The 19,038-nt window shown below is 41.5% G+C and overlaps 2 protein-coding genes across 4 annotated transcripts; one reads left to right on the top strand and one right to left on the bottom strand.

The window, feature by feature from the left end:
• Nucleotides 1–4,579: 4,579 nt before the first annotated feature.
• LOC119738231 (variant surface antigen E-like) lies at nucleotides 4,580–9,959 on the top strand. Of its 3 annotated transcripts, none has more exons than XM_038213018.1 (3): nucleotides 4,580–4,700; nucleotides 8,054–9,143; nucleotides 9,548–9,959. In XM_038213018.1, the coding sequence occupies exons 2-3, from the start codon at nucleotides 8,239–8,241 to the stop codon at nucleotides 9,633–9,635; spliced, it is 993 nt and encodes a 330-aa protein (XP_038068946.1). In that variant the 5' UTR covers nucleotides 4,580–4,700; nucleotides 8,054–8,238; the 3' UTR covers nucleotides 9,636–9,959. The 3 variants fall into 3 exon arrangements, with proteins under 3 accessions (XP_038068946.1, XP_038068947.1, XP_038068949.1); XM_038213019.1 differs by having other exon boundaries at nucleotides 4,580–4,760; XM_038213021.1 differs by lacking the exon at nucleotides 4,580–4,700 and adding an exon at nucleotides 7,152–7,169.
• A 1,531-nt stretch (nucleotides 9,960–11,490) lies between these two features.
• Nucleotides 11,491–19,014, bottom strand: LOC119737114 (thymidine kinase, cytosolic-like). The gene is made up of 7 exons (XM_038211213.1): nucleotides 18,819–19,014; nucleotides 18,310–18,341; nucleotides 17,247–17,360; nucleotides 16,873–16,966; nucleotides 15,347–15,436; nucleotides 14,723–14,842; nucleotides 11,491–13,215 (listed from the first exon to the last, which is right to left on the bottom strand). The coding sequence occupies exons 1-7, from the start codon at nucleotides 18,876–18,878 to the stop codon at nucleotides 13,012–13,014; spliced, it is 714 nt and encodes a 237-aa protein (XP_038067141.1). The 5' UTR covers nucleotides 18,879–19,014; the 3' UTR covers nucleotides 11,491–13,011.
• Nucleotides 19,015–19,038: the final 24 nt, after the last annotated feature.

Genomic DNA, 19,038 nt, shown 5'->3' with positions numbered 1-19,038 from the left:
GGCTTTTACCGATCCTTCAAGTGGAGACCAATTAGCCTAACCATGCAGCATATCACGCAGTGCCATTTGATATATGGCTTTCATCATCATATCCTGGAGGTCGAGAAGATTACATTGTCAGTTCCAGGTACAAGGACGCACAAGTCATCGAATGGAGTGTTTTCCAAGAGATCGAAGATTGATCGGGGGTCGCATATCAGCAGCCGCCGAGCATCGGACCTTGACTTACTGGCTAATTCCGGTTCCTTGGAAACGCTCAGCTAGGTTGTAACCGAAGTGTGAAATATTAGCCTCATTCACGATTACTGGCGTGTGCGGTGATCACATTTGGAGCCCACTTTTTTTCTGAAAGGGGCACTCGATGGGTTTTTGAAGAATGCAAGGCTAATTTATCGTCCCCGAAATTCTTAGCGGGAGGGGGGGACCAAGGGGGCGTGCCCCCATCCCGCCCCCTCCCATAAGTTACGCCACTGTTCACGACGGATATGATACGAAATAGAAGCTATCACTGCAATTTTGTTTAAACCAAATTAGGCAACCAGCAGACAATATATTTTATCAATATGCTTATTCCTTCATTTCCTTGGGTATCAACGGGCGGGGAGGGCTAACTTGGTTCATGTGTCACGATCATGACGAGTACTTTTATTCGAGTACAAAGTACCGACTGCCGAGTACTAATTAAGCTATCGTGTACTACTTGCATACAAGCACTTGACCCTTGAGAACAAGTACAGGTACCCGATTTTAAGTATTTGGACCTCCGAGGACAAGTTTTGTATTAATAAAGCCAAGTCCGAGAACGTGGACCTCCGAGTTCAAGTACGAGTACGAGTACTTCATTGAGAACTCATGAGATCTCTCGCAGACGTCGGTTGCACATTGTCCCGTAAAGACAAAGCGTGTGTAGGGTTGCAGACCAGTATAAACTGCCATAGACCTCATTGATAATTACGCCCACTTCCAAAACCTATGAAAAATACTCACAACTATAGCCCAAGGTGTTTAAGACACTCATCAAATTCATTAAAGCTTGTTTCATCGTCTGTTATTTTCCATTCAATTTTGGGGAGGTTGCCGAATGACTTTCGGGAGAAAATTCCATCCAAAGCTGATCACTGCTAAAGGTAGTCCTGAAGACCATCGCCATTTTGAAAAAGGATGCCTACGCTCCATTAGTATTTGCAAAATAGAGCAATTGTAGGGCCTAATTGCATCCACATTTCACAGAAATACGAGCTCGCAGTCCTCTGCAAGCCTTCCACCCTTCTTTTTTACAAACCCTCAAGTTCATGGCCCACAAAATGCTAGTAATACCGGATAATTTGAGTGCATGTGAATCGTGATTATTTTGGCCGGCGTAGGCAATTTCGGGCTTATTTACTGGCTTGTATACCCATAGACCATTGTTAAAGTATCCGCAAAACGGAGCATAATGCGTCTCCAAAGATGGATTTTGTATTCGATTTGTCCCCGTGTCATTTTAATCAAGAACGAGTACATTGATAATTGAGTACAATTTCGAATAGTCGAGTCCAATTAGGCCCACTTTGCTTCTCGAGTAGTGCGATATTTTTGATATTCGAGAACGAGTGCGAGTGCGAGTACTCTCAAAAAATACTCATACTTAAATACAAGTATACATATACCAGTACTACAACTCTGTAAATAATCCGTTTCGGATTAGGATTTTTCATTGAGGAATTTGGCTCAATTTGCCCAAAAAACACATCAATATGGAGTACTGCATGCAATCACAGTAGTATCACACTATCACGTGTGAAGACATGGCTTTGAAAACAAGCCTGATGTTGCCATCGTAGGGCTAATAATCCAAAAGATATCCGATGAGGTAATAATATAAGTGGTTTAATATAACACCATGTGGTAAATCTCTTTTGTGAGTATATTGTGGTTCTAAAAAGAACCGGAGGAAACTCAACGTTTCGGACAGTACCGGTATGCTCTGCCCGTCGTCAGGAGACTGTCTCCTGAAGACGGGCAGAGCATACTGTCCGAAACGTTGAGTTCCCCCTTGTTTCTTTTCAGAACCACATGGTACTCACAAAAGAGATTTACCACATGATGCTGCCGCAACGAAAGATATCCACTGATCGACTGTGTATAACAAACAGAAAAAACACCTGTCTCCAGCGCCTATTCAAAGGACTGCCGCCGCTCAAAATGAATGCATCAATCGATACGCTATTTCACAACCAAAAGCCACAACATCCACCCTTATACACTTTCTAACAAAAAAACACCTTTCAGCGGATGGATGATATCGTCACGTAATCTGAAAGAGATTTTAAGATTATTTTTATTCTTGATCCATAATGCTTCGGTGTGCTTTGTTGAGATGCATAAGCCGGTTATTCTCGGAAGGAAAAATAACTGTGGATAAATAGCCCAAAAAAAACCCATATCTTTTTTATTGTTATTTTAGAGCAGTGATATAGTGTGCGACTCGACTCCCAAGGGCCTCAAAGATGGTGATTGCTCGATCCGAAAGGCTAAAACTAGGGCGCTAAGTTCACCAGTTGGGGCATCTGATCTCATCAGTTGCATTTGGAAAGTATATAATAAGGCGCTAAAGCGATGTATCTCCGCATCTGAGCCGCACACACAAAAAAGGTTTCTCTTCTTTCGCCGCTTGCCGCGTGGGGCCCAGCATGGCCTCGGGGACCTGTCGGATGTGCGCGACGGTAAGTGCACGGTATACTTCGATGAAGCGAGCAAAAGGGTAAGTGAGTCAGTGATGTATTTCAACCCATAAACAAATCCTGTCTTAGAAACAGGATGGTTGATGGAAATACGTTTCAAGCTTTGGTGAGATTTGTTTGTGTGGATTTGGCGCTAAGGAAAGAAGACACTCAGGGTTTAGAGGCTGAAGGAAATACGAAAACAGGCAAGCGGTGGCTGTTTCCTGACAACTAAGGGTGCTGTTGTGATGTCGCCAGACTGATGCAGCTCTCTCTATAGATATATTTCATGAAATAGGTGCACACTAAGGCTGTGAACTTAGGGCAGTTAAAAGGGCAGTTAAGATGACGATCATACTTGCCCAAAATTTCCAGAATCACATAAAACAACATTGTCACATTTCTCATAAAGATATAGACGAGATATACACTGTTCCGTTCTGAGATTTGCATTTTCTTTAGCTGTCTATCGACTTTGTTACTTCATTCGGCATGGTAATCCATATATATGCTACATTCCTGTCGGCAAGCCGGACATCATGAGAGAAATATCCTGATTTGTAAACATGGGGCCTCACATGATCGAGAGATTATCGTCCGCTTTATTGGTCGTTTGTAGTCGATATCGCCATGCATTGTCAGCTAGTGCATTATGTACAAGCTAAATGGGGCAAATTTCTCTAGTATGTTCTTTGAAATAGGGACCATTTAATATGATGTGTGCGAGCAAGGGCAACCTCGTCCCCAGTGCTTGCTTTTTTCGGACCTCGTTTTCAAGAGCAGGTATAGTGGTAGGCGCGCACTGTTCGACACCCTGGAAAAGAGGTTGGAGCAAGGGGAATCAACCATATGGGCGGATCCAAGGGCAGATCCAGAACACAAATTTTTTTTTGGGGGGGGGGCAAAAAAACAAAATGTCCCCCAAAAAGTGGGTCCAAAAATTACGGCGTGTTCATTGCTTATGAGGGCAACAGCAGCAAGTAAGGCAATGGCCAATCTGAGAATAATCAAGAGGACATTCACACACTACGACAAAAAATGCTTCACCACCCTCTACAAGACATACATTCGTCCACACCTTGAATATTGTATCCAAGCATGGAGCCCAAGTCTCAAGAAAGATGTGAAGGTACAGCGTAGGGCAACCAAGATCATTCCAAGCTTGAAAAACAAAACTTATACAGAGAGATTATTGGAGTTGGACCTGTACAGTTTGGAAGCAAGAAGACAACGAGGTGACCTGATCGAGGTTTATAAGATCCTAAACGGCTTGGAAGGCATTGAGGAGAGCAAGCTCTTCCAGAGACACGACAACCCATTCCAAGTCAGAGGTCACAACCTAAAGCTCTACAAACCAGGATTAAAGAAAGGGTTGAACTGCAGAAAAAAACTTCTTTTCCATCCGAGTTATTTCTGAATGGAACAACCTCCCATCACATGTGGTGAATGCAACCTCAACAAACCTGTTTAAGAACCATCTTGATGCCTACTGGAAAGAAATTGGATATGGGGTCACAAAGGCTTAGCCTATTCTATTCCCATCAACCTAACTAAGTAAGTAAGTAAGAGGGCCCCGAAAAAAGTTTTGATTCTAGATGCTCAGAAAGGTTTTGAGAAAAGGTTTGACCAATGTTTTTGACAGCAGTGCCTGCCTTTTTTGTGACGTTTAAAAAAGAAGAAGAGAGTTCTCTGAGTATTTTTGTAAAGGAATTCTGAAGTATGGGCATTTAGCACTAGTGTCTATGGGAATTTTATTGCACTGTTAATGTTGCACCCTGCGGTCAGGATTGCAAGAACACAGCGCCCTCTCTAGTTCCTGGAATGAGAATCGTTTCGTAAGTCTTGTCCCCCTGACCTAACAACGATCCATCTTTTTATTCGTCAGGTCTGGGATCCAGACTAAGCCGTTTCTATGAACAACGTGACGCTGCAACAAAATCTTAACAGACTAGAGATGTCGTGTGAAAACGGAAGAAAGAGCATTATGTAACACATTTAGTAAGTTAATCAAGCTTATCACTTCCTCCGTACTAATGAGCCCCGGTGGCGTCAGACGTGGTTACGCATTTTTGCAATTTCTTTATTACAAAAAAGATGGAAACTATACTATAGTTATTCCAGGCAGGCATTGACATGATTGACGCTGAGCTGAGTGATTGACATGATATAGCTCTACTGAGTGGAGCGTTGAATTACGGGTACCCCTCCATACCAACGCTCCACCCATTCGCCATACTTTGGTAGCACTACGCCACTAGCCCCACTAGTGTGGCCGTCGGTATGCTGCGCTGAACCTCTTGGCCACACACCGTGGTACCGCGCGCTACTGAGGACGAAGTTTCATAAAATCTGCGGGCCGTTTCTTACATTCTCAGTTTCTTACTTTCTTATGGTTGTATTCTATGATGTTTGACCTATCACTTCTGGGATGCTTAGGTCTTATGATGTTCCATTTTCCGAGATATTCTTCAATCTTTCTGGAGCCCATATGCACTCGTGAAACGTCTGGTGATGGCAGCCATTTTGAATGGGACAAGAGATGACCTCAAGCTGTGACGTCGCGTTTATGCAAATTGCTTGTCGAGCGCGCGAGGGCGCGAGTTGCAAATGCGACGGCTGTTTCCTGTACCGTAGATCCTAAATAGAGATCGGTGCACGTGGCCCCCTGACGATAAATGCATGGTACAGGAAACAGCTGCCGCATTTGCAACTCGCGCCCTCGCGCGCTCGACAAGCAATTTGCATAAACGCGACGTCACAGTTTGAGGTCATCTCTTGTGCCATTCAAAATGGCTGCCATCACCAGACGTTTCACGAGTACATATGGGCTCCAGAAAGATTGAAGAATATCTCGGAAAATGGAACATCATTAGACCTAAGCATCCCAGAAGTGATAGGTCAAACATCATAGAATACAACCATAATAAAGTAAGAAACTGAGAATGTAAGAAACGGCCCGCAGATTTTATGAAACTTCGTCCTCAGTAGCGCGCGGTACCACGGTGTGTGGCCAAGAGGTTCAGCGCAGCATATACCGACGGCCACACTAGTGGGGCTGTCACGCCCCAACTATCGCATCGGTCCCAACTATAGTTGGGACTGTCCCAACTATAGTGCGGCAGTTGGGTCGGCCCAACTATAGTTAGGACTGGAGTTGCGCCGGATGCTTCATGCTTGATAGATCTTGTTGGATTAAATGTTCCGCGGCGCTGGCACCGTGTATTCGTCGTGCATGCATGCCGCAAGGCTGACCGGTCACGTGGTACTGCCTAGTTGGATGAGTTGTCCAGCTGCTGGAATGATTGTCCAGCAACATTTTGCAAAATTCAAAGATTGCCATGGCCGGCCAACTATAGATGGGCCCCACCCATAGCTAATGTCAAAGGTCCCAAGTGAAGTCGGACAGTATGTAACAGAGCTGTAGGGAATGTTTTATAGTCGTCGTAAATCAACGTAAACTATAGTTGGGACCGCCAAATAAAAATATTGCGGTGGCCCAACTACAGATGGTCCCCACCCATAGATAATTTCATTGGTCCCAAGTAAAGTCAGATGTGTATTAGAGTTGTAGGGAATGTTTTATAATCGTACAACAATGTACACTATAGTTGGGACCGCAAAATAAAAAGATTGGAGTGGCCCAACTATAGATTCGCCCCATCAATAGCTAATTTCAGTGGTCCCCAGTAAAGTCGGACGTGTATCAGAGCTGTAGGGAACGTTTTACAGTTGTACATCAATATAAACTATAGTTGGGACACCGCAAAATAAAAAGATCGGAGTGGCCCAACTATAGATGGGCCAGCCCAACAGTGGAACTTACAGTTGGGACCGTCCTAACTATAGTTGGGACAGGCCCAACTATAGTTGGGCCAGCCCAACTGTGGAACTACAGTTGGGACAGGCCCAACTATAGTTGGGACAGGCCCAACTATAGTTGGGACCGATGCGATAGTTGGGGCGTGGCTGTCACGCCCCAACTATCGCATCGGTCCCAACTATAGTTGGGACTGTCCCAACTATAGTGCGGCAGTTGGGTCGGCCCAACTATAGTTAGGACTGGAGTTGCGCCGGATGCTTCATGCTTGATAGATCTTGTTGGATTAAATGTTCCGCGGCGCTGGCACCGTGTATTCGTCGTGCATGCATGCCGCAAGGCTGACCGGTCACGTGGTACTGCCTAGTTGGATGAGTTGTCCAGCTGCTGGAATGATTGTCCAGCAACGAAAAACAAGTCGCGCTTTATCAACGACTGTTTCGTGTAATAATACGTGCTCCGATCTGCGCCGCGCTGTACGACAGTATGGGCTTTGAACACACCCAAGGAGCACGTATTATCACACAAAACAGTCGTAGATAAAGCTACGTGTTTTTCTTCGCGATCGAGCAACGACGGTGACGTCACGTCAGACGCCCTCATTGACAAGCTAATTCAAGAACTGAGCCTCCATGCAAACACATTGAACTGTAAGTTTTCAGACTATTTTGCTGTTTTTTTCCAAAATGTTCGCTGTTTGGGAACAATATAAGGGGTCTCATGGAATGTCAAGAATGTATAGATCAATCCAGGATAACTGTCTCTCTCATTTGTAATCTCTTTACCAGTTTTTTGGGGTCTTTTTGTCCTCGCGTGGGTTTGTGACTATGCTACTGTGATGGTGCTACCAAAGTGTGGCGAATGGGTGGAGCGTTTGTATGGAGGGGTACCCGTAATTCAACGCTCCACTCAGTAGAGCTAGACATGATAATGATTGAAGAGCCATCATGGCCGTTTATAAAAACAATCACCCAACAACATTTTGCATCTAGGCCTAGGGCCTACTACTATAATCTAGGACCTACTTCAATTTTCAAAGGCCTATACAACATTTGCAAACATCAAAAAACGAAATGATCAAATTATCACGAAATACCTTACTGGAATGTTAGGAATGACAGTCTAAAGCATAATGTAAAATCGTGGCTCCTGGTGTGCTGACATTATGGCAGTGAAATTCTGGGTCACAGCCACAGGTCATGTACACATCATTTGACCATTTGTTTTTTTCCTGGTATTAAATAACCAGAGTAGGAATCTTGCATAGTGAATAGCAACTCAAAAATAGTCCCGATTTCAATTTCCTCAAGATCCGCTCCCCCCCCCCCCCCAAAAAAAAAATTGTGTAGGCCCACACGGCTGCGTTACTGATACTTGAAGTCCAGTATCTGAGCCAGATTTATGGGTTAATTAAGGCCTTAAATGTCTGTATGTGTTTTCATCAGAATTTAACAGACACCTGTAAATTCATCATAGTCTCAGTGATTTATCAACTGATTCAAAATGGAAAACGACTATCTTTTCATCTTTGCAGAACTCATCACATGCAGAAGCACGCGGAAGGAAACATGGCCAAATACTTCACTTGAGTTAAAATTAGATAACAAGGGCTGGCCAACAATTGAACTTTGAACATGCTGAACTGACATCTGCTCGTGAGAAGTAAAACTGAGAGTGTGCAGAGCGTTGGCATTGTATCTCCAGTTTGTATTGGTCATCATGGGGGTTGGACAGCGCAGGGGTCGGCCGGCTCGTCGCCACCGCCGCCGGCATAATCACCATCACCATCGTACCCAACAGTTTGGTCTACCATGGTCTACCAGAGGCAGTGGTAGTGATGCAAGACCACCCATGCCACCTAGACTGCGGGCCCAATTGTGGTCGGGCATCATAGTCATCATTTTTGGCATGGTAACAGGGGTGAGCTTCCTCTGGTTTAGCAGCTCCGGCGGATTGAACGTCATTGCTTGGGCCGTTTGCCCCGTGATCGGCTGTTCGATGATTTTCATTGGGATTTTCAGAATTGTCAGAGCTTGTCAGATGCGTAACCAATTGGAGCTTGGAACGTCTCCAGGTGGGGAGAATGATAACGTAACAGCCATCAACATGGGTTCCCGGGTTCAAGTGGGACAGCAAGCAGGAGGTACAGTGTGGGCGACAGGCCAAAGCGGGGCGGCTGTTTTGCCTCAACAGGCCTATGGAGCTGCAGGCGGGCAAATGGGTTACCCAAGTGGACCGCAGACCAACGTAGGACAAGTACCTCCCCCCACTGGGCTACAGACCAACGCAGGACAAATGGGTTACCCAAGTGGGCCACAGACCAAAGCAGAACAAGAGGCTCACCCCACTGGGCTACAGATCAACACAGGACATCCTGGACAAATGGGTTACTCATCTGGGCTACAAACCAACGCAGGACAAGTGGGTTACCCAACTGGGCTACAGACCAACGCAGGACAAGTGGGTTACCCAACTGGGCTACAGACCAACGCAGGACAAGTGGGATACCCAACTGGGCTACAGACCAATGCTAGACACGATGGTTTTCCCACCGTGCCTCAGCCTCAAGCTGCTCAGCCCCGGTTCTTTCAGGTGCAACCATCTGTCCAGCCAACAGATCATATGTATGTGTACTGAAATATACTACATCAAAATTATTCATTAACTCTAACCCTCTATTGAGTCTAGGGTGCGTGAAAAATCATCATAAAATTTGAAGATTCAAGACTGCCAGGGTCAGTGGCGTAGCTGGGTGGGGGGGGGGGGGGGGGGGGGGAGGATGGCGTGTCATCCCCTCTTGAAACATTCTATTAATTTTGAGTTCTGTTGATTCCAGAAATTGTTACATAAAATGTAATTATGGCAAATGTTGCCATGGGTCATGAAAAGCAAGCACCAATGACCTCTGCTGAGTGTTTTCACGTTCATCTCGGAGCCATTTTGATCCCATTCAATTCCATCTTAACAAATCATAATCTTTTATCAAACTTCTTACTTTGTTTCTGAATTATTATTTTTTCATTTTCAGATACCCGTATGCACCAGAGAGCAGCGACGCACCACCTCCATCATACGATGAAGCTGTACAAATCGGATCTGTTCCATCTGACAAATGATTTTTGAAACACCAAAGTCAAATTTCCGCAATACCTCAGCCAAAAATGCCAGGGTAAGACAACAGGGTGACATATTATGTGCTTTTTAAATTAAAAAAAAATGTTTAACAATGTTCAAATTTCATATAAAAGGCGGTCTCTGGTCAGCATGCGTGTCGGTTTTGATCATGAGCGTTCAATTTTTTTTTCAAATTTTCTGCGGTAGCTACGACAGCACCCTCTATTGTCGCACTGCCTCAAACGTTCGTATCAAGGAGCACCAAGGAATAGGGAAGGGCACCAAAAAGCAAAATAGTACCCACCTTGACTGTACAATCCAAGCTTAAAAACCAAAAAACAAAACATCACGGCATCAATTCCGGAACTTTGGTCTGACCAGAGACCGACTTTTTGGGGGGTTTTTGTGCGCCTAAACACAGGGTATCCGTAACAGGGTGTTAAAAATTACCAAATGAAATGACACATTTTTCATTGGAAATTCCCTTTCGACCATTAAAACTGGGTCAGTATATTGCATGTCACCTGTATTGGATCTTGTGTAATGGACAGAACAAATGTTAATCAAAATTTGTGGCCACAGAATTTGTGCTGTTAAGTTTGAGTTTAGAAAAGGGCTCATTTAGGTCTATTGCAGTGGAACTTCTTCACATTTTCATGTTTAAAATCTGATTCTGATGCTGATTTATTTTATTTTCAGGACTAGCATGAACAGAACGGATGAAAAAAATAATTTGGGGGTGGGGGGATGCGGCTAGAAAATTGCAGGTGCTTTGAATATTGCACCAATATAGTGTACATTCCATTGACTTGAAAGGGTGTCTTTCTGTATTGCAATCGTAAAATATTTATCATTTTACATATATCTCTCTAAGTTTCTTGAATTAATGCAAAACTTTTAAATTTTTTGAGTATAGCATATGTATAGTCTTTCATTGAGTTTGCTTTTTGAACTGTGTGCATTCACTGCCTTTTTGAAATGTATTTATCAACTTTCTGTGTATATGAATTCTCACATTTTTATACAAAAGGTCTAACTTATTAATGCGAATAGTTTTTCAGTATACGTGTATATTGGCTTGCTCAAGTGTATAAATAAATACACCAGTCTCAGAATTCTTTAAATTTCCTAATAGCTTTTGTTTTCCATCTAAATCTCAGAGAACTGTTAACTGAACTACATGTACATTGTGTACAGGTACATGTACAGTCGAATCTCATTACACATGTAGTACAAACTCTGTTAATACAAAATTCTGGTTATAACAAACATAAAGCCTTAGGCCAAAAAAAAAAAGTCTCCGGTTTCTGGTATGCGCGCGCGTCGCCGTAGCCATGCGCGTCGGCAAAATGAAAAAGTTTTTTTTTCAATACAAGATGATGTTTCAAAACCGCCAAACTCACTGGTTTGACTGGAATTCTGCTGCTGCACAATTTTAACGTGTTTTTAGAAGGGGTTATGATCGAGAATAAGATTTATGTGGCCTCTCTGGACTCCCATATATTTGCACTAAGTTTAGTCGGGCACCATTTGCAGTCATCAGCCGACATTTGAAGCCAAAAAAAAAAAAAAAAACAGCCGCGTCGCCGCACCACTTTTGGGGCAAGCTCCATACCAGAAACCGGAGACTTTTTTTTTGGCCTTAGTCCTGACTGTGCATTTATGTGCACAATGAATGGGACTGATGTTCCTAATACAAAATTCTGATATAACAAACAATTTGGCTGGGTCGGAACGAGTTTGTATTATAACGAGACTCGACTGTATTGTTGATTTACCCATGACACAATATGCTGAAAGAGTGGACCGAAAGAAAAGTGTTGGATGGGGAAAAAAATCACTCTGGGTAGTGCCAAGTTATCAAAGATTACAATTACTTTATTTGTTTTTGTACACCAAAACTAATATAGTAAAAACTTATCACAATACATGTATAATATCGAGATCTACCCAAACTATGCGTATGTACAACTTGAACTTACAACAGATAACTACAGCAACAAAACACATTAAAATTCAAAATGAGGAAAAGAAAGGATTTGAAAAAAAAAATTACATAAAAATTCATTCGGAGTCAAACTTAAAAATTTTCTTAAAAATACATAAAAATTTATTCGCAGTCAAACTTAAAAATTTTCAAAAGTAGGTGAATTTGAAAGAGAACAGCCTGTCCTGAGGAAATCTGTTCAGGTGTCGAAAAAAATTCAACATTGACTTCTGAATTTGAAAAAAACATCAGATCATTTGATGAATAAGATTTGAATCACTGAGATTGAGTTACATGTAATGGGATGTGAAGATCTTAGTTAATAGATGAAGGCATTTCATACTTCATACAAACGTGATCCATTCAACACAGCATGCATCTTTTCCGGCATTGATAGGCCATAGAGTCCCACACATTCATATGACAATTGGGCCTAATTTCACGGTTAGGCTAAGCTCCAATTAGAGACTGCTTAGTAACATTATTGGCTAAGAGTAATCAGCTTTGTAGCATACATGTAATTTGGCCATCAGGTCACGAGATGTATGTAAATAAAACCAAACCAAAAAAAAAAAAAAAAAGCTTAGAGCAATAATATACATCACTTGACGTTTTTGGCAGTTAGCCATTTTACTAAGCTAATATTGTCCGTGCTTAAGCAGGAGTGAACTGTTAAGGCCGCTTCATACTTCACGCAAATGCAAAGTGAATTTGACATCGTAAACATTCATCACCTAATTTGCCACGAGTTCAAACGTGTTGAACTTTAGCAATTTCACAGTGCGATGTTACGTAACGTCAGAAATTCATGTTTACTTCGTACAAGTTTGAATGAGCCTGGACACGAATATTACAAATGCACGCATGCAATTAACCCTGAGAATATGCCAAACGGTAATTCTGCCCTAGTTATGATAGTCCCCATGCCTTTACGAAGTACATTTAGCAGCAGAAAATGGAACATTCATGTAAACACCCTGCACAGGACTGCCAGAGGTAGACATTGATTATAAAAAAAAAAAAACCACAAAAAGGCATTGCATAATTAAAAAAAAAGGTATTTTGATATTACAGTTATAAATCTTCATTTGGATCTTTTACTGATCTGTTAAAAATGCATTGAAATTTGTTAACCGCCAATTACATACAAATCTCAAAAGTAGAGGTGTTTTTTTTTCTTGGCATTTACTTGACAGTATTGAACATTGCTCGGAAAGGTTTACAAATATTTTCACCAACCTGAAGAAATGTTTAGAATTTTTTTTTTTTAAAGGATTATAAAATCTAGTGCCTAGCACCAGTTTGTCCTCAATGCTTCCATGCAGCCTTCAATTCAATTAAAATTCAGTAATAAGTACATATTATTCTCTATTTTAGAAAAAAAATATAAGTTAGCTTTGCTGAGCGACAGCAATTTTTTTCGGACTTTGAAACAGTTTTCGCCCGTGGGCTTTGGAGGTGGAGACAGCGCCCTCACAGGTCGGGGTCTGGATAGAGTTGCCGTTCTCTTCTGGAAGCAGGGACGAGTGTGCTGGTTTGTTGAAGCACTCACGGCACACAGCCATGTATTTGTCTGCTCCCCCGATGACTTCGACCTGTAGGGCCATTGCACAAACCATATACATGTAAATCGGAAATTTTACAGGCATTTTAGGCCAAAAAAAAAATCTCCGGTTTCTGGTATGGAGCTTGCCTAAAAAGTGGTGCGGCGATGCTGCTTTTTTTTTTTACCTTTTTTTTTGCTTCAAATGTCGGCTGATGACTGCAAATGGTGCCTGACTAAACTTAGTGCAAATATATTGGAGTCCAGAGAGGCCACATAAAGCTTTTTCTCGATCATAACACCATCTAAAAACGCGTTAAAATTGTGCAGCAGCAGGATTCCAGTCAAACCAGTGAGGTTGGCAGTTTTGAGACATCTTTTATTGAAATTTTTTTTTTTCATTTTGCCGACGCCGATCCCTACCTGATACTGTTGGGCTACAAACTTACTCACTGTAGACCATATTCATGAGGTAGCCATTTTGATCATGTTCTTTGTATGTATTTTATAAATTGTAAACTGCTGAATGGGATGGTGCCAGACTATTTATGGGTTCCAAGCCTCGCTTCAAATTTTTGTTTTTAAATATGGCTTAAAACATAATGGTATGTTTCATCACAAATTATAAATTCTTCATCGGAGCAGACTGGTATTAATTTGAAATTAACTTTCTGTCATTGCTTTCATTTCTATTCGCAATTCCAAAATTGAATAATTTACCTCGCTTTCAATTTAATATTGCCGACTCGTGAATAAAGCTTATTGTCTCTCGTCAGTTTTCTTCAAGCTACACGCTACAGTAGTGCTATGGAGAGTTGTTATAAAGCTATCACAACTTTTCACAAATAATCCCAAGTTGTCGCTGTTGATTCAGATGAAGAGTGACAAAGGAATCCCTTTGTCATTGTTCATCTCCTGTTCCTTGTGACTTGACTTGCGTGATCTGACTTGTGATTTGACTTGTGACTGACTTATTAAAACTCTGGCGCCATGGACACTTTGAAGGGGTCTGTATTTATCATATACCCCACTGATAAAAATAGCTGAAAACAGCTGGGAAAAAAAGTGTAAAAAAGCTGAACTTTGGAAATCTCCTGTACTTTTGTACACAGCGAAATCAGCTTTAAAGCTGAAATTTCACACCCCTGTTAAAATTCTACCACGAAGGCCCCCTTCAATGGCGCAAGCATTGTGCTAGCTATTGTTAAGATAATCAGGCACAGCACAGTTACTTTGCACAACAGCCTGCACAATGGTTTCTCCATTGAAGGGGGCCACGTAAGTGTACAGTGACCACTTGCCGAGATTCATCTCTTACACAGTTTGTGTCAGTGTGTGAACTAGCAGCATCTCAAGATACTGGGTCAGGGGAGGGTGCAAATGGGTGAGTTTTCTGGAAAAAGTTTGGCCTATTTTGTTTTCCATTCCTACAAATTGTTGAGGGGGTGCAACTTGTAACGGTTGTGATTTCTGCTATCGATTCGTTTTCTCTTGAAGATTTCAAAACAGTGCCCTTTTCACTAGGAGAGACCAACCACATCATGACATGAGACACTGACCTGTGTTTCGGCACCCATCCGTTTAGTGTAAGATGCTTCCTGATAACACACCATGCAGACTGCATTCAACTTGATCACGTTTTCCGCTATCGGGACCAGGTTTAAAATGTCACCAAAACCCTGGAAGAAAAAAGATTGGTCATCATTTACAGTTCCCATTTTTGTCCCGTGTTGTACAAATTTCACAACTTTAACTTTCAAGTCTTCAGTTCATATAAAAATAGTTGGCGTAGCGGTACTTTCCTTGTGTGACCCGGGTTCGAATCCCGCCCGGGCCAACACACGGACTGAGATGTCAGTCCCTGCCTGATTCCGTGGGTTTCCCCAGAACATTCTTCTGGGATTTTCCTCCCACCTTTAAAACTGCAATTTCTTCTCATCGTCTCCTCTCTACAGGTTTCTTCAGGCTTTCGAGCTACAGTGCCTTGGGCACTTTTAAGGAATCCTTGGTTTCTTTACTAGAAACCAAATAATAATGATTTAGAAAGACAACCTGCTAACAAACAAACTTTCCATCAACTGCGACAAATTGTCAGTTTTTCAGAATTTATATCTTTTCAGGGCTGTCAAGAAATGATAAAATATGACGCTTGTACAATAATTGAGCAAGTGAAGTGAGCCCACCTTCCTCTGGAATGTCCCATCTAATGCAGCCACAACCACTATCTTGCCTTGGTTGGCCATTTCCTCGGCAAACTGTACGCAGTCGGGGAACTGGGGAAAAAGAAAAGCGGTGCAAATGGTGTCACCACTCCACTAGAATCATAAAATATCCACTGGACTCTGTGCGAGCCCAGTAATTTCAATGTGGGCACAGTTTTGTTCTTTAAAGGGAATATACATCATTTGCTTTTGCTGTAATTTTCAGAAATGGATGGAATTGGGGGGTTGGAAATGTATAGCAAATATAGTTACACTGACTTTTTTGAGGTTTTGGGTTCGAAAATGCTATATAAACCAAGAAAAACAATCATTTTCCTGTAGTCTGGTTCCCCGACTCCATATAAGAAGAAACAGAGCAGTTTACATACATTGGGGAATTGTAAGGTCAGGGAACCAGTCTAGCTGGCTTGTACCCGTTCATAGGTGTGTAATCGATAGCAAACAAGTGCGATGGTCAATTGGGGCCAGTATTTGAAAAAAAGCCAGTTTTTTTCCAACGCTGGCCGGCCGACCAGCGTTGGAAATTGATACAAATACAATGTATACCACTTTTCTTGAAAATGACAGTATACCAGGTGCCATGATTTTACAGGATGCTTTACACTGTCATTCACTAACAGTCCAGCAAGGTATTTCAGAATGATTTGGTAGTTTTATTTTTTGATGTTTGCAAATGTTGTATTTTCCCTTTAACTCCGCTGTGAGATCGTGCTCGAAGTTAGTCCACTTTTCTTAATTTGTTAATTACTCCAAAAATTTTGTGTCAAACAATTTCATATTCCACAAGTTCCTCATTCAAATATAGCCAAATAACACATTGAGTAGCTTGAACTATTGACCCTTGACCCTGAAAAATCCTAGCCAAACACCAGCCCCTCAGACAAGAACCACGTTTTGTGATAAAGTCATTAGTGTGAGTCTAGCTGGCCTCTCCACAGAGCATGGATAATCGATCATCATGTCAACAAGACTAGTCAACAAGCTCAATCAAGTTACAGCTGTCGTCTGACGTCTATAGAACCTTATTTTGATACCCAGAAAATTATTACATTTTACTTGTGCCCAATTTGAACCTGTACTGAAGTTTAGAGCACAACAGTGCGATCATGAGTCAAAAACTAGAGTGAAGCACATTGGCACAGGGTACAGTGGCTCGGTTTTACCCTCCAAATCCCTGTAACATCCTTCAAAGTCTCCTGCTAGTTCTCAAAAGATCAGCAAGGCCGAGGGCCCAGTCCTGAGAAACCAAACTGCCATTTCCAAGATACAGTGTTGAAATACTTTCAACCACTTTAACAGCTGTTCATTATTTTTTTCTAAGAAGGAATGTTTTTAATCTTTTAATTTCAGTTTTGGAAATGTTTTACATGCGCAAGTCATGTAGACTGCCTTTTTAAAAATTAAATTAGTTTAATTTAATTCAAACCCTCAACCCGAAAAGAAGTAAAACAAGTTGATTTGAAAATCATATTTAACAAGTTGCTTACAAATTGTCCCTCATCAATGCCAATGACATCCTGGTCTTCTGTCCTGTCAATCAGATCATACAGTCTCTCTGTCGATACTGCTTTGGTCACTTGTCTGTAATTGAAATCGAAAATGAAACAGAAAACAGTTTTGATAAGTAGATGGGCCCCACACTCCAGAAAAAAAAGGATGTCCAAAATGAGAACACTCCGTGCACAATGGGTTTTTCGGAAATTCAAAAAATTTTATTGAGTAAAGGAAAAGGAAAAGTTGGACAATCCAACTAACAGTAATTTTTTATTTTGCGGGGTACAACAAAATGAAAGAAGAGCTTTATTTTGTTTGGGGGGGGGGGTTCAATTATTTGTAAACTTGTAGCAAAAGCTATTTTTACCTGTCATGTGTGGCCACGCCCTCCTTGTCATATCGGTCGTCTTTTGCATATTTGATGACTAGACAGGAATAGTTGGCAATTTCAAAACGTTTGATGCGACGTAGTAGTTCAGTCCTGTGAGATGAAAATGAATAGTATCACAATTCATCATCAGGTGAAATAAATTAAAGGGTTCAGGAAATGTTTTTTTTTATCTTATTAGGGACATATTTTGTCAGGGTTTGAAATTCCCACTGGACAGGTGGACCGAGGCCAGTGAATTCGGTGCCGGTCTTGCAGCACTGAAACAGTACTACTACTAGCCTGGCAGTCTAGTGCTTTTTTCCTGAACTTACTCGAAATTTATTTACATCTTTTTACAAAGTATTTGTACAATTGTACAACTTGTACAATTTGTTGAATGATTGTAATGCAAGCTGATCGCTGATACACATAATTCTTCATTGTACGTATTATGGTGGATACCAGGTTGTTGTGTGCGTAGACATGAAAATGCCAAACAAATATCTCTTTTCTGTGTCTGTTATTGCATTGGTCTTGTTAAATGTGTTCCGGTCCAGTAAATTAATTTTTTTTTAAGGCCCTCCCCTTAGTTTTTTTTAAAAAGGCAGGACGCTAAACATGTTTGTTTTTTTATTTTGCCTTGGAGGATTTTTTTAAAGGGTTGCTGGTCTGGTGAGCCAAAGATCCTGACGTTGAATTCTTTTGGTTCAGGGAACCAGACGTCAACTTCTGTCAGGCCGTAACAATACTATTTTTTGTTTAGCCAAGACAAGTCAAAATGGTCAACTGGTATAGGCCTAAGTACATGAAGTAATATAAGCTATTCCTCTAAGGTTATAACAAACAATTTGAAAATTTTGATGAAATATTGAAAGTTAATCATCATGATCATGTGGGATAGCTTAAATTAACTTCGCATGTGAATGATTATATTTTATTCCAACAGCTGCTATTACAAAATGTGCAATATACATGTACTTCTCCTCCAGCAGGTATTGTTGTTTTAAACATGTTATTGTTGTCCTGGTTGTTGAACAAGTCACAACAAATGTTTACTCACGTTTTTCCTGAGAACATCGGACCAAAGATAACCTGAAAATGAAATTAAATTTATTTATTTATTTATTTCATTTTCCGGGATATTACAAACAGTGAACTACAGACAAAACAATTATATGTACAAATAACACTGAGTATAGTAAACATAACAGAAAACATAATTAGAAAACAACACCCAAAAAGCTCCCGCAGGATTACCCAAAACTGCAAAAGAAACAAGTTTCTGTCGAGGGGCTCTCCAAACTAATTGGATAGCATAACTATTTTTATTGGATAAAATAAAACTGTAGAGATAAGTTGTCCTCACACTTTTCACGATTGTCTCTTAATTTAACGTTAATTGTATTACCTAACTTTAGTCCACTCAGACTGCGGTACTACGGAGGGCACCGCAGTGCTCAACTCGGCCGGTGAAACCCGCATGATTTGCCCGCGCCAGGCAGCGACCTGGTCATGCTGGTTAGTGTTGCCCGCGCCGCTCGATTACCAATACCAAAGAAAAAAACTCACCTGAATCTGGCCCGGTTTTGCCAATGAAGAGTTATCAACTGAGTTCATCCTTGCCATCATCGTGTCAAAAATTAAATCGATTCAGCTGTTTTCTTGGGGGAAAAATTTTAACTTTTGCCGGCACACACAGCTTAAGTCACAAACAATCCTGTCAATTTTGCGCTCAAATTTTCGCGGGTTTGACCTCTTTCCCAGGAGCTCGTATTGATATGCACGTGCG

This window comes from Patiria miniata, unplaced genomic scaffold (genome assembly GCF_015706575.1).
Source record: "Patiria miniata isolate m_02_andy unplaced genomic scaffold, ASM1570657v1 HiC_scaffold_3, whole genome shotgun sequence".
Taxonomy (NCBI): Eukaryota; Metazoa; Echinodermata; class Asteroidea; order Valvatida; family Asterinidae; genus Patiria; species Patiria miniata.
Note: the sequence above shows the minus strand (reverse complement) of the source record. Positions and strands in the feature narration are given on the sequence as shown.

Bases quoted from the DNA above. Each gene is read 5' to 3' on its own strand.
- LOC119737114 (XM_038211213.1), bottom strand. From the start codon at position 18,878: ATGATGGCAAGGATGAACTCAGTTGATAACTCTTCATTGGCAAAACCG. The intron at 16,967-17,246 runs GTAAAAATAGCT...TTTCAATTACAG, and splicing joins GGCGTGGCCACACATGACAG to ACAAGTGACCAAAGCAGTAT. The intron at 14,843-15,346 runs GTGGGCTCACTT...TTTTTCTTCCAG, and splicing joins ATGGGACATTCCAGAGGAAG to GGTTTTGGTGACATTTTAAA.
- LOC119738231 (XM_038213018.1), top strand. From the start codon at position 8,239: ATGGGGGTTGGACAGCGCAGGGGTCGGCCGGCTCGTCGCCACCGCCGC. The intron at 9,144-9,547 runs GTATGTGTACTG...TTTCATTTTCAG, and splicing joins GTCCAGCCAACAGATCATAT to ATACCCGTATGCACCAGAGA.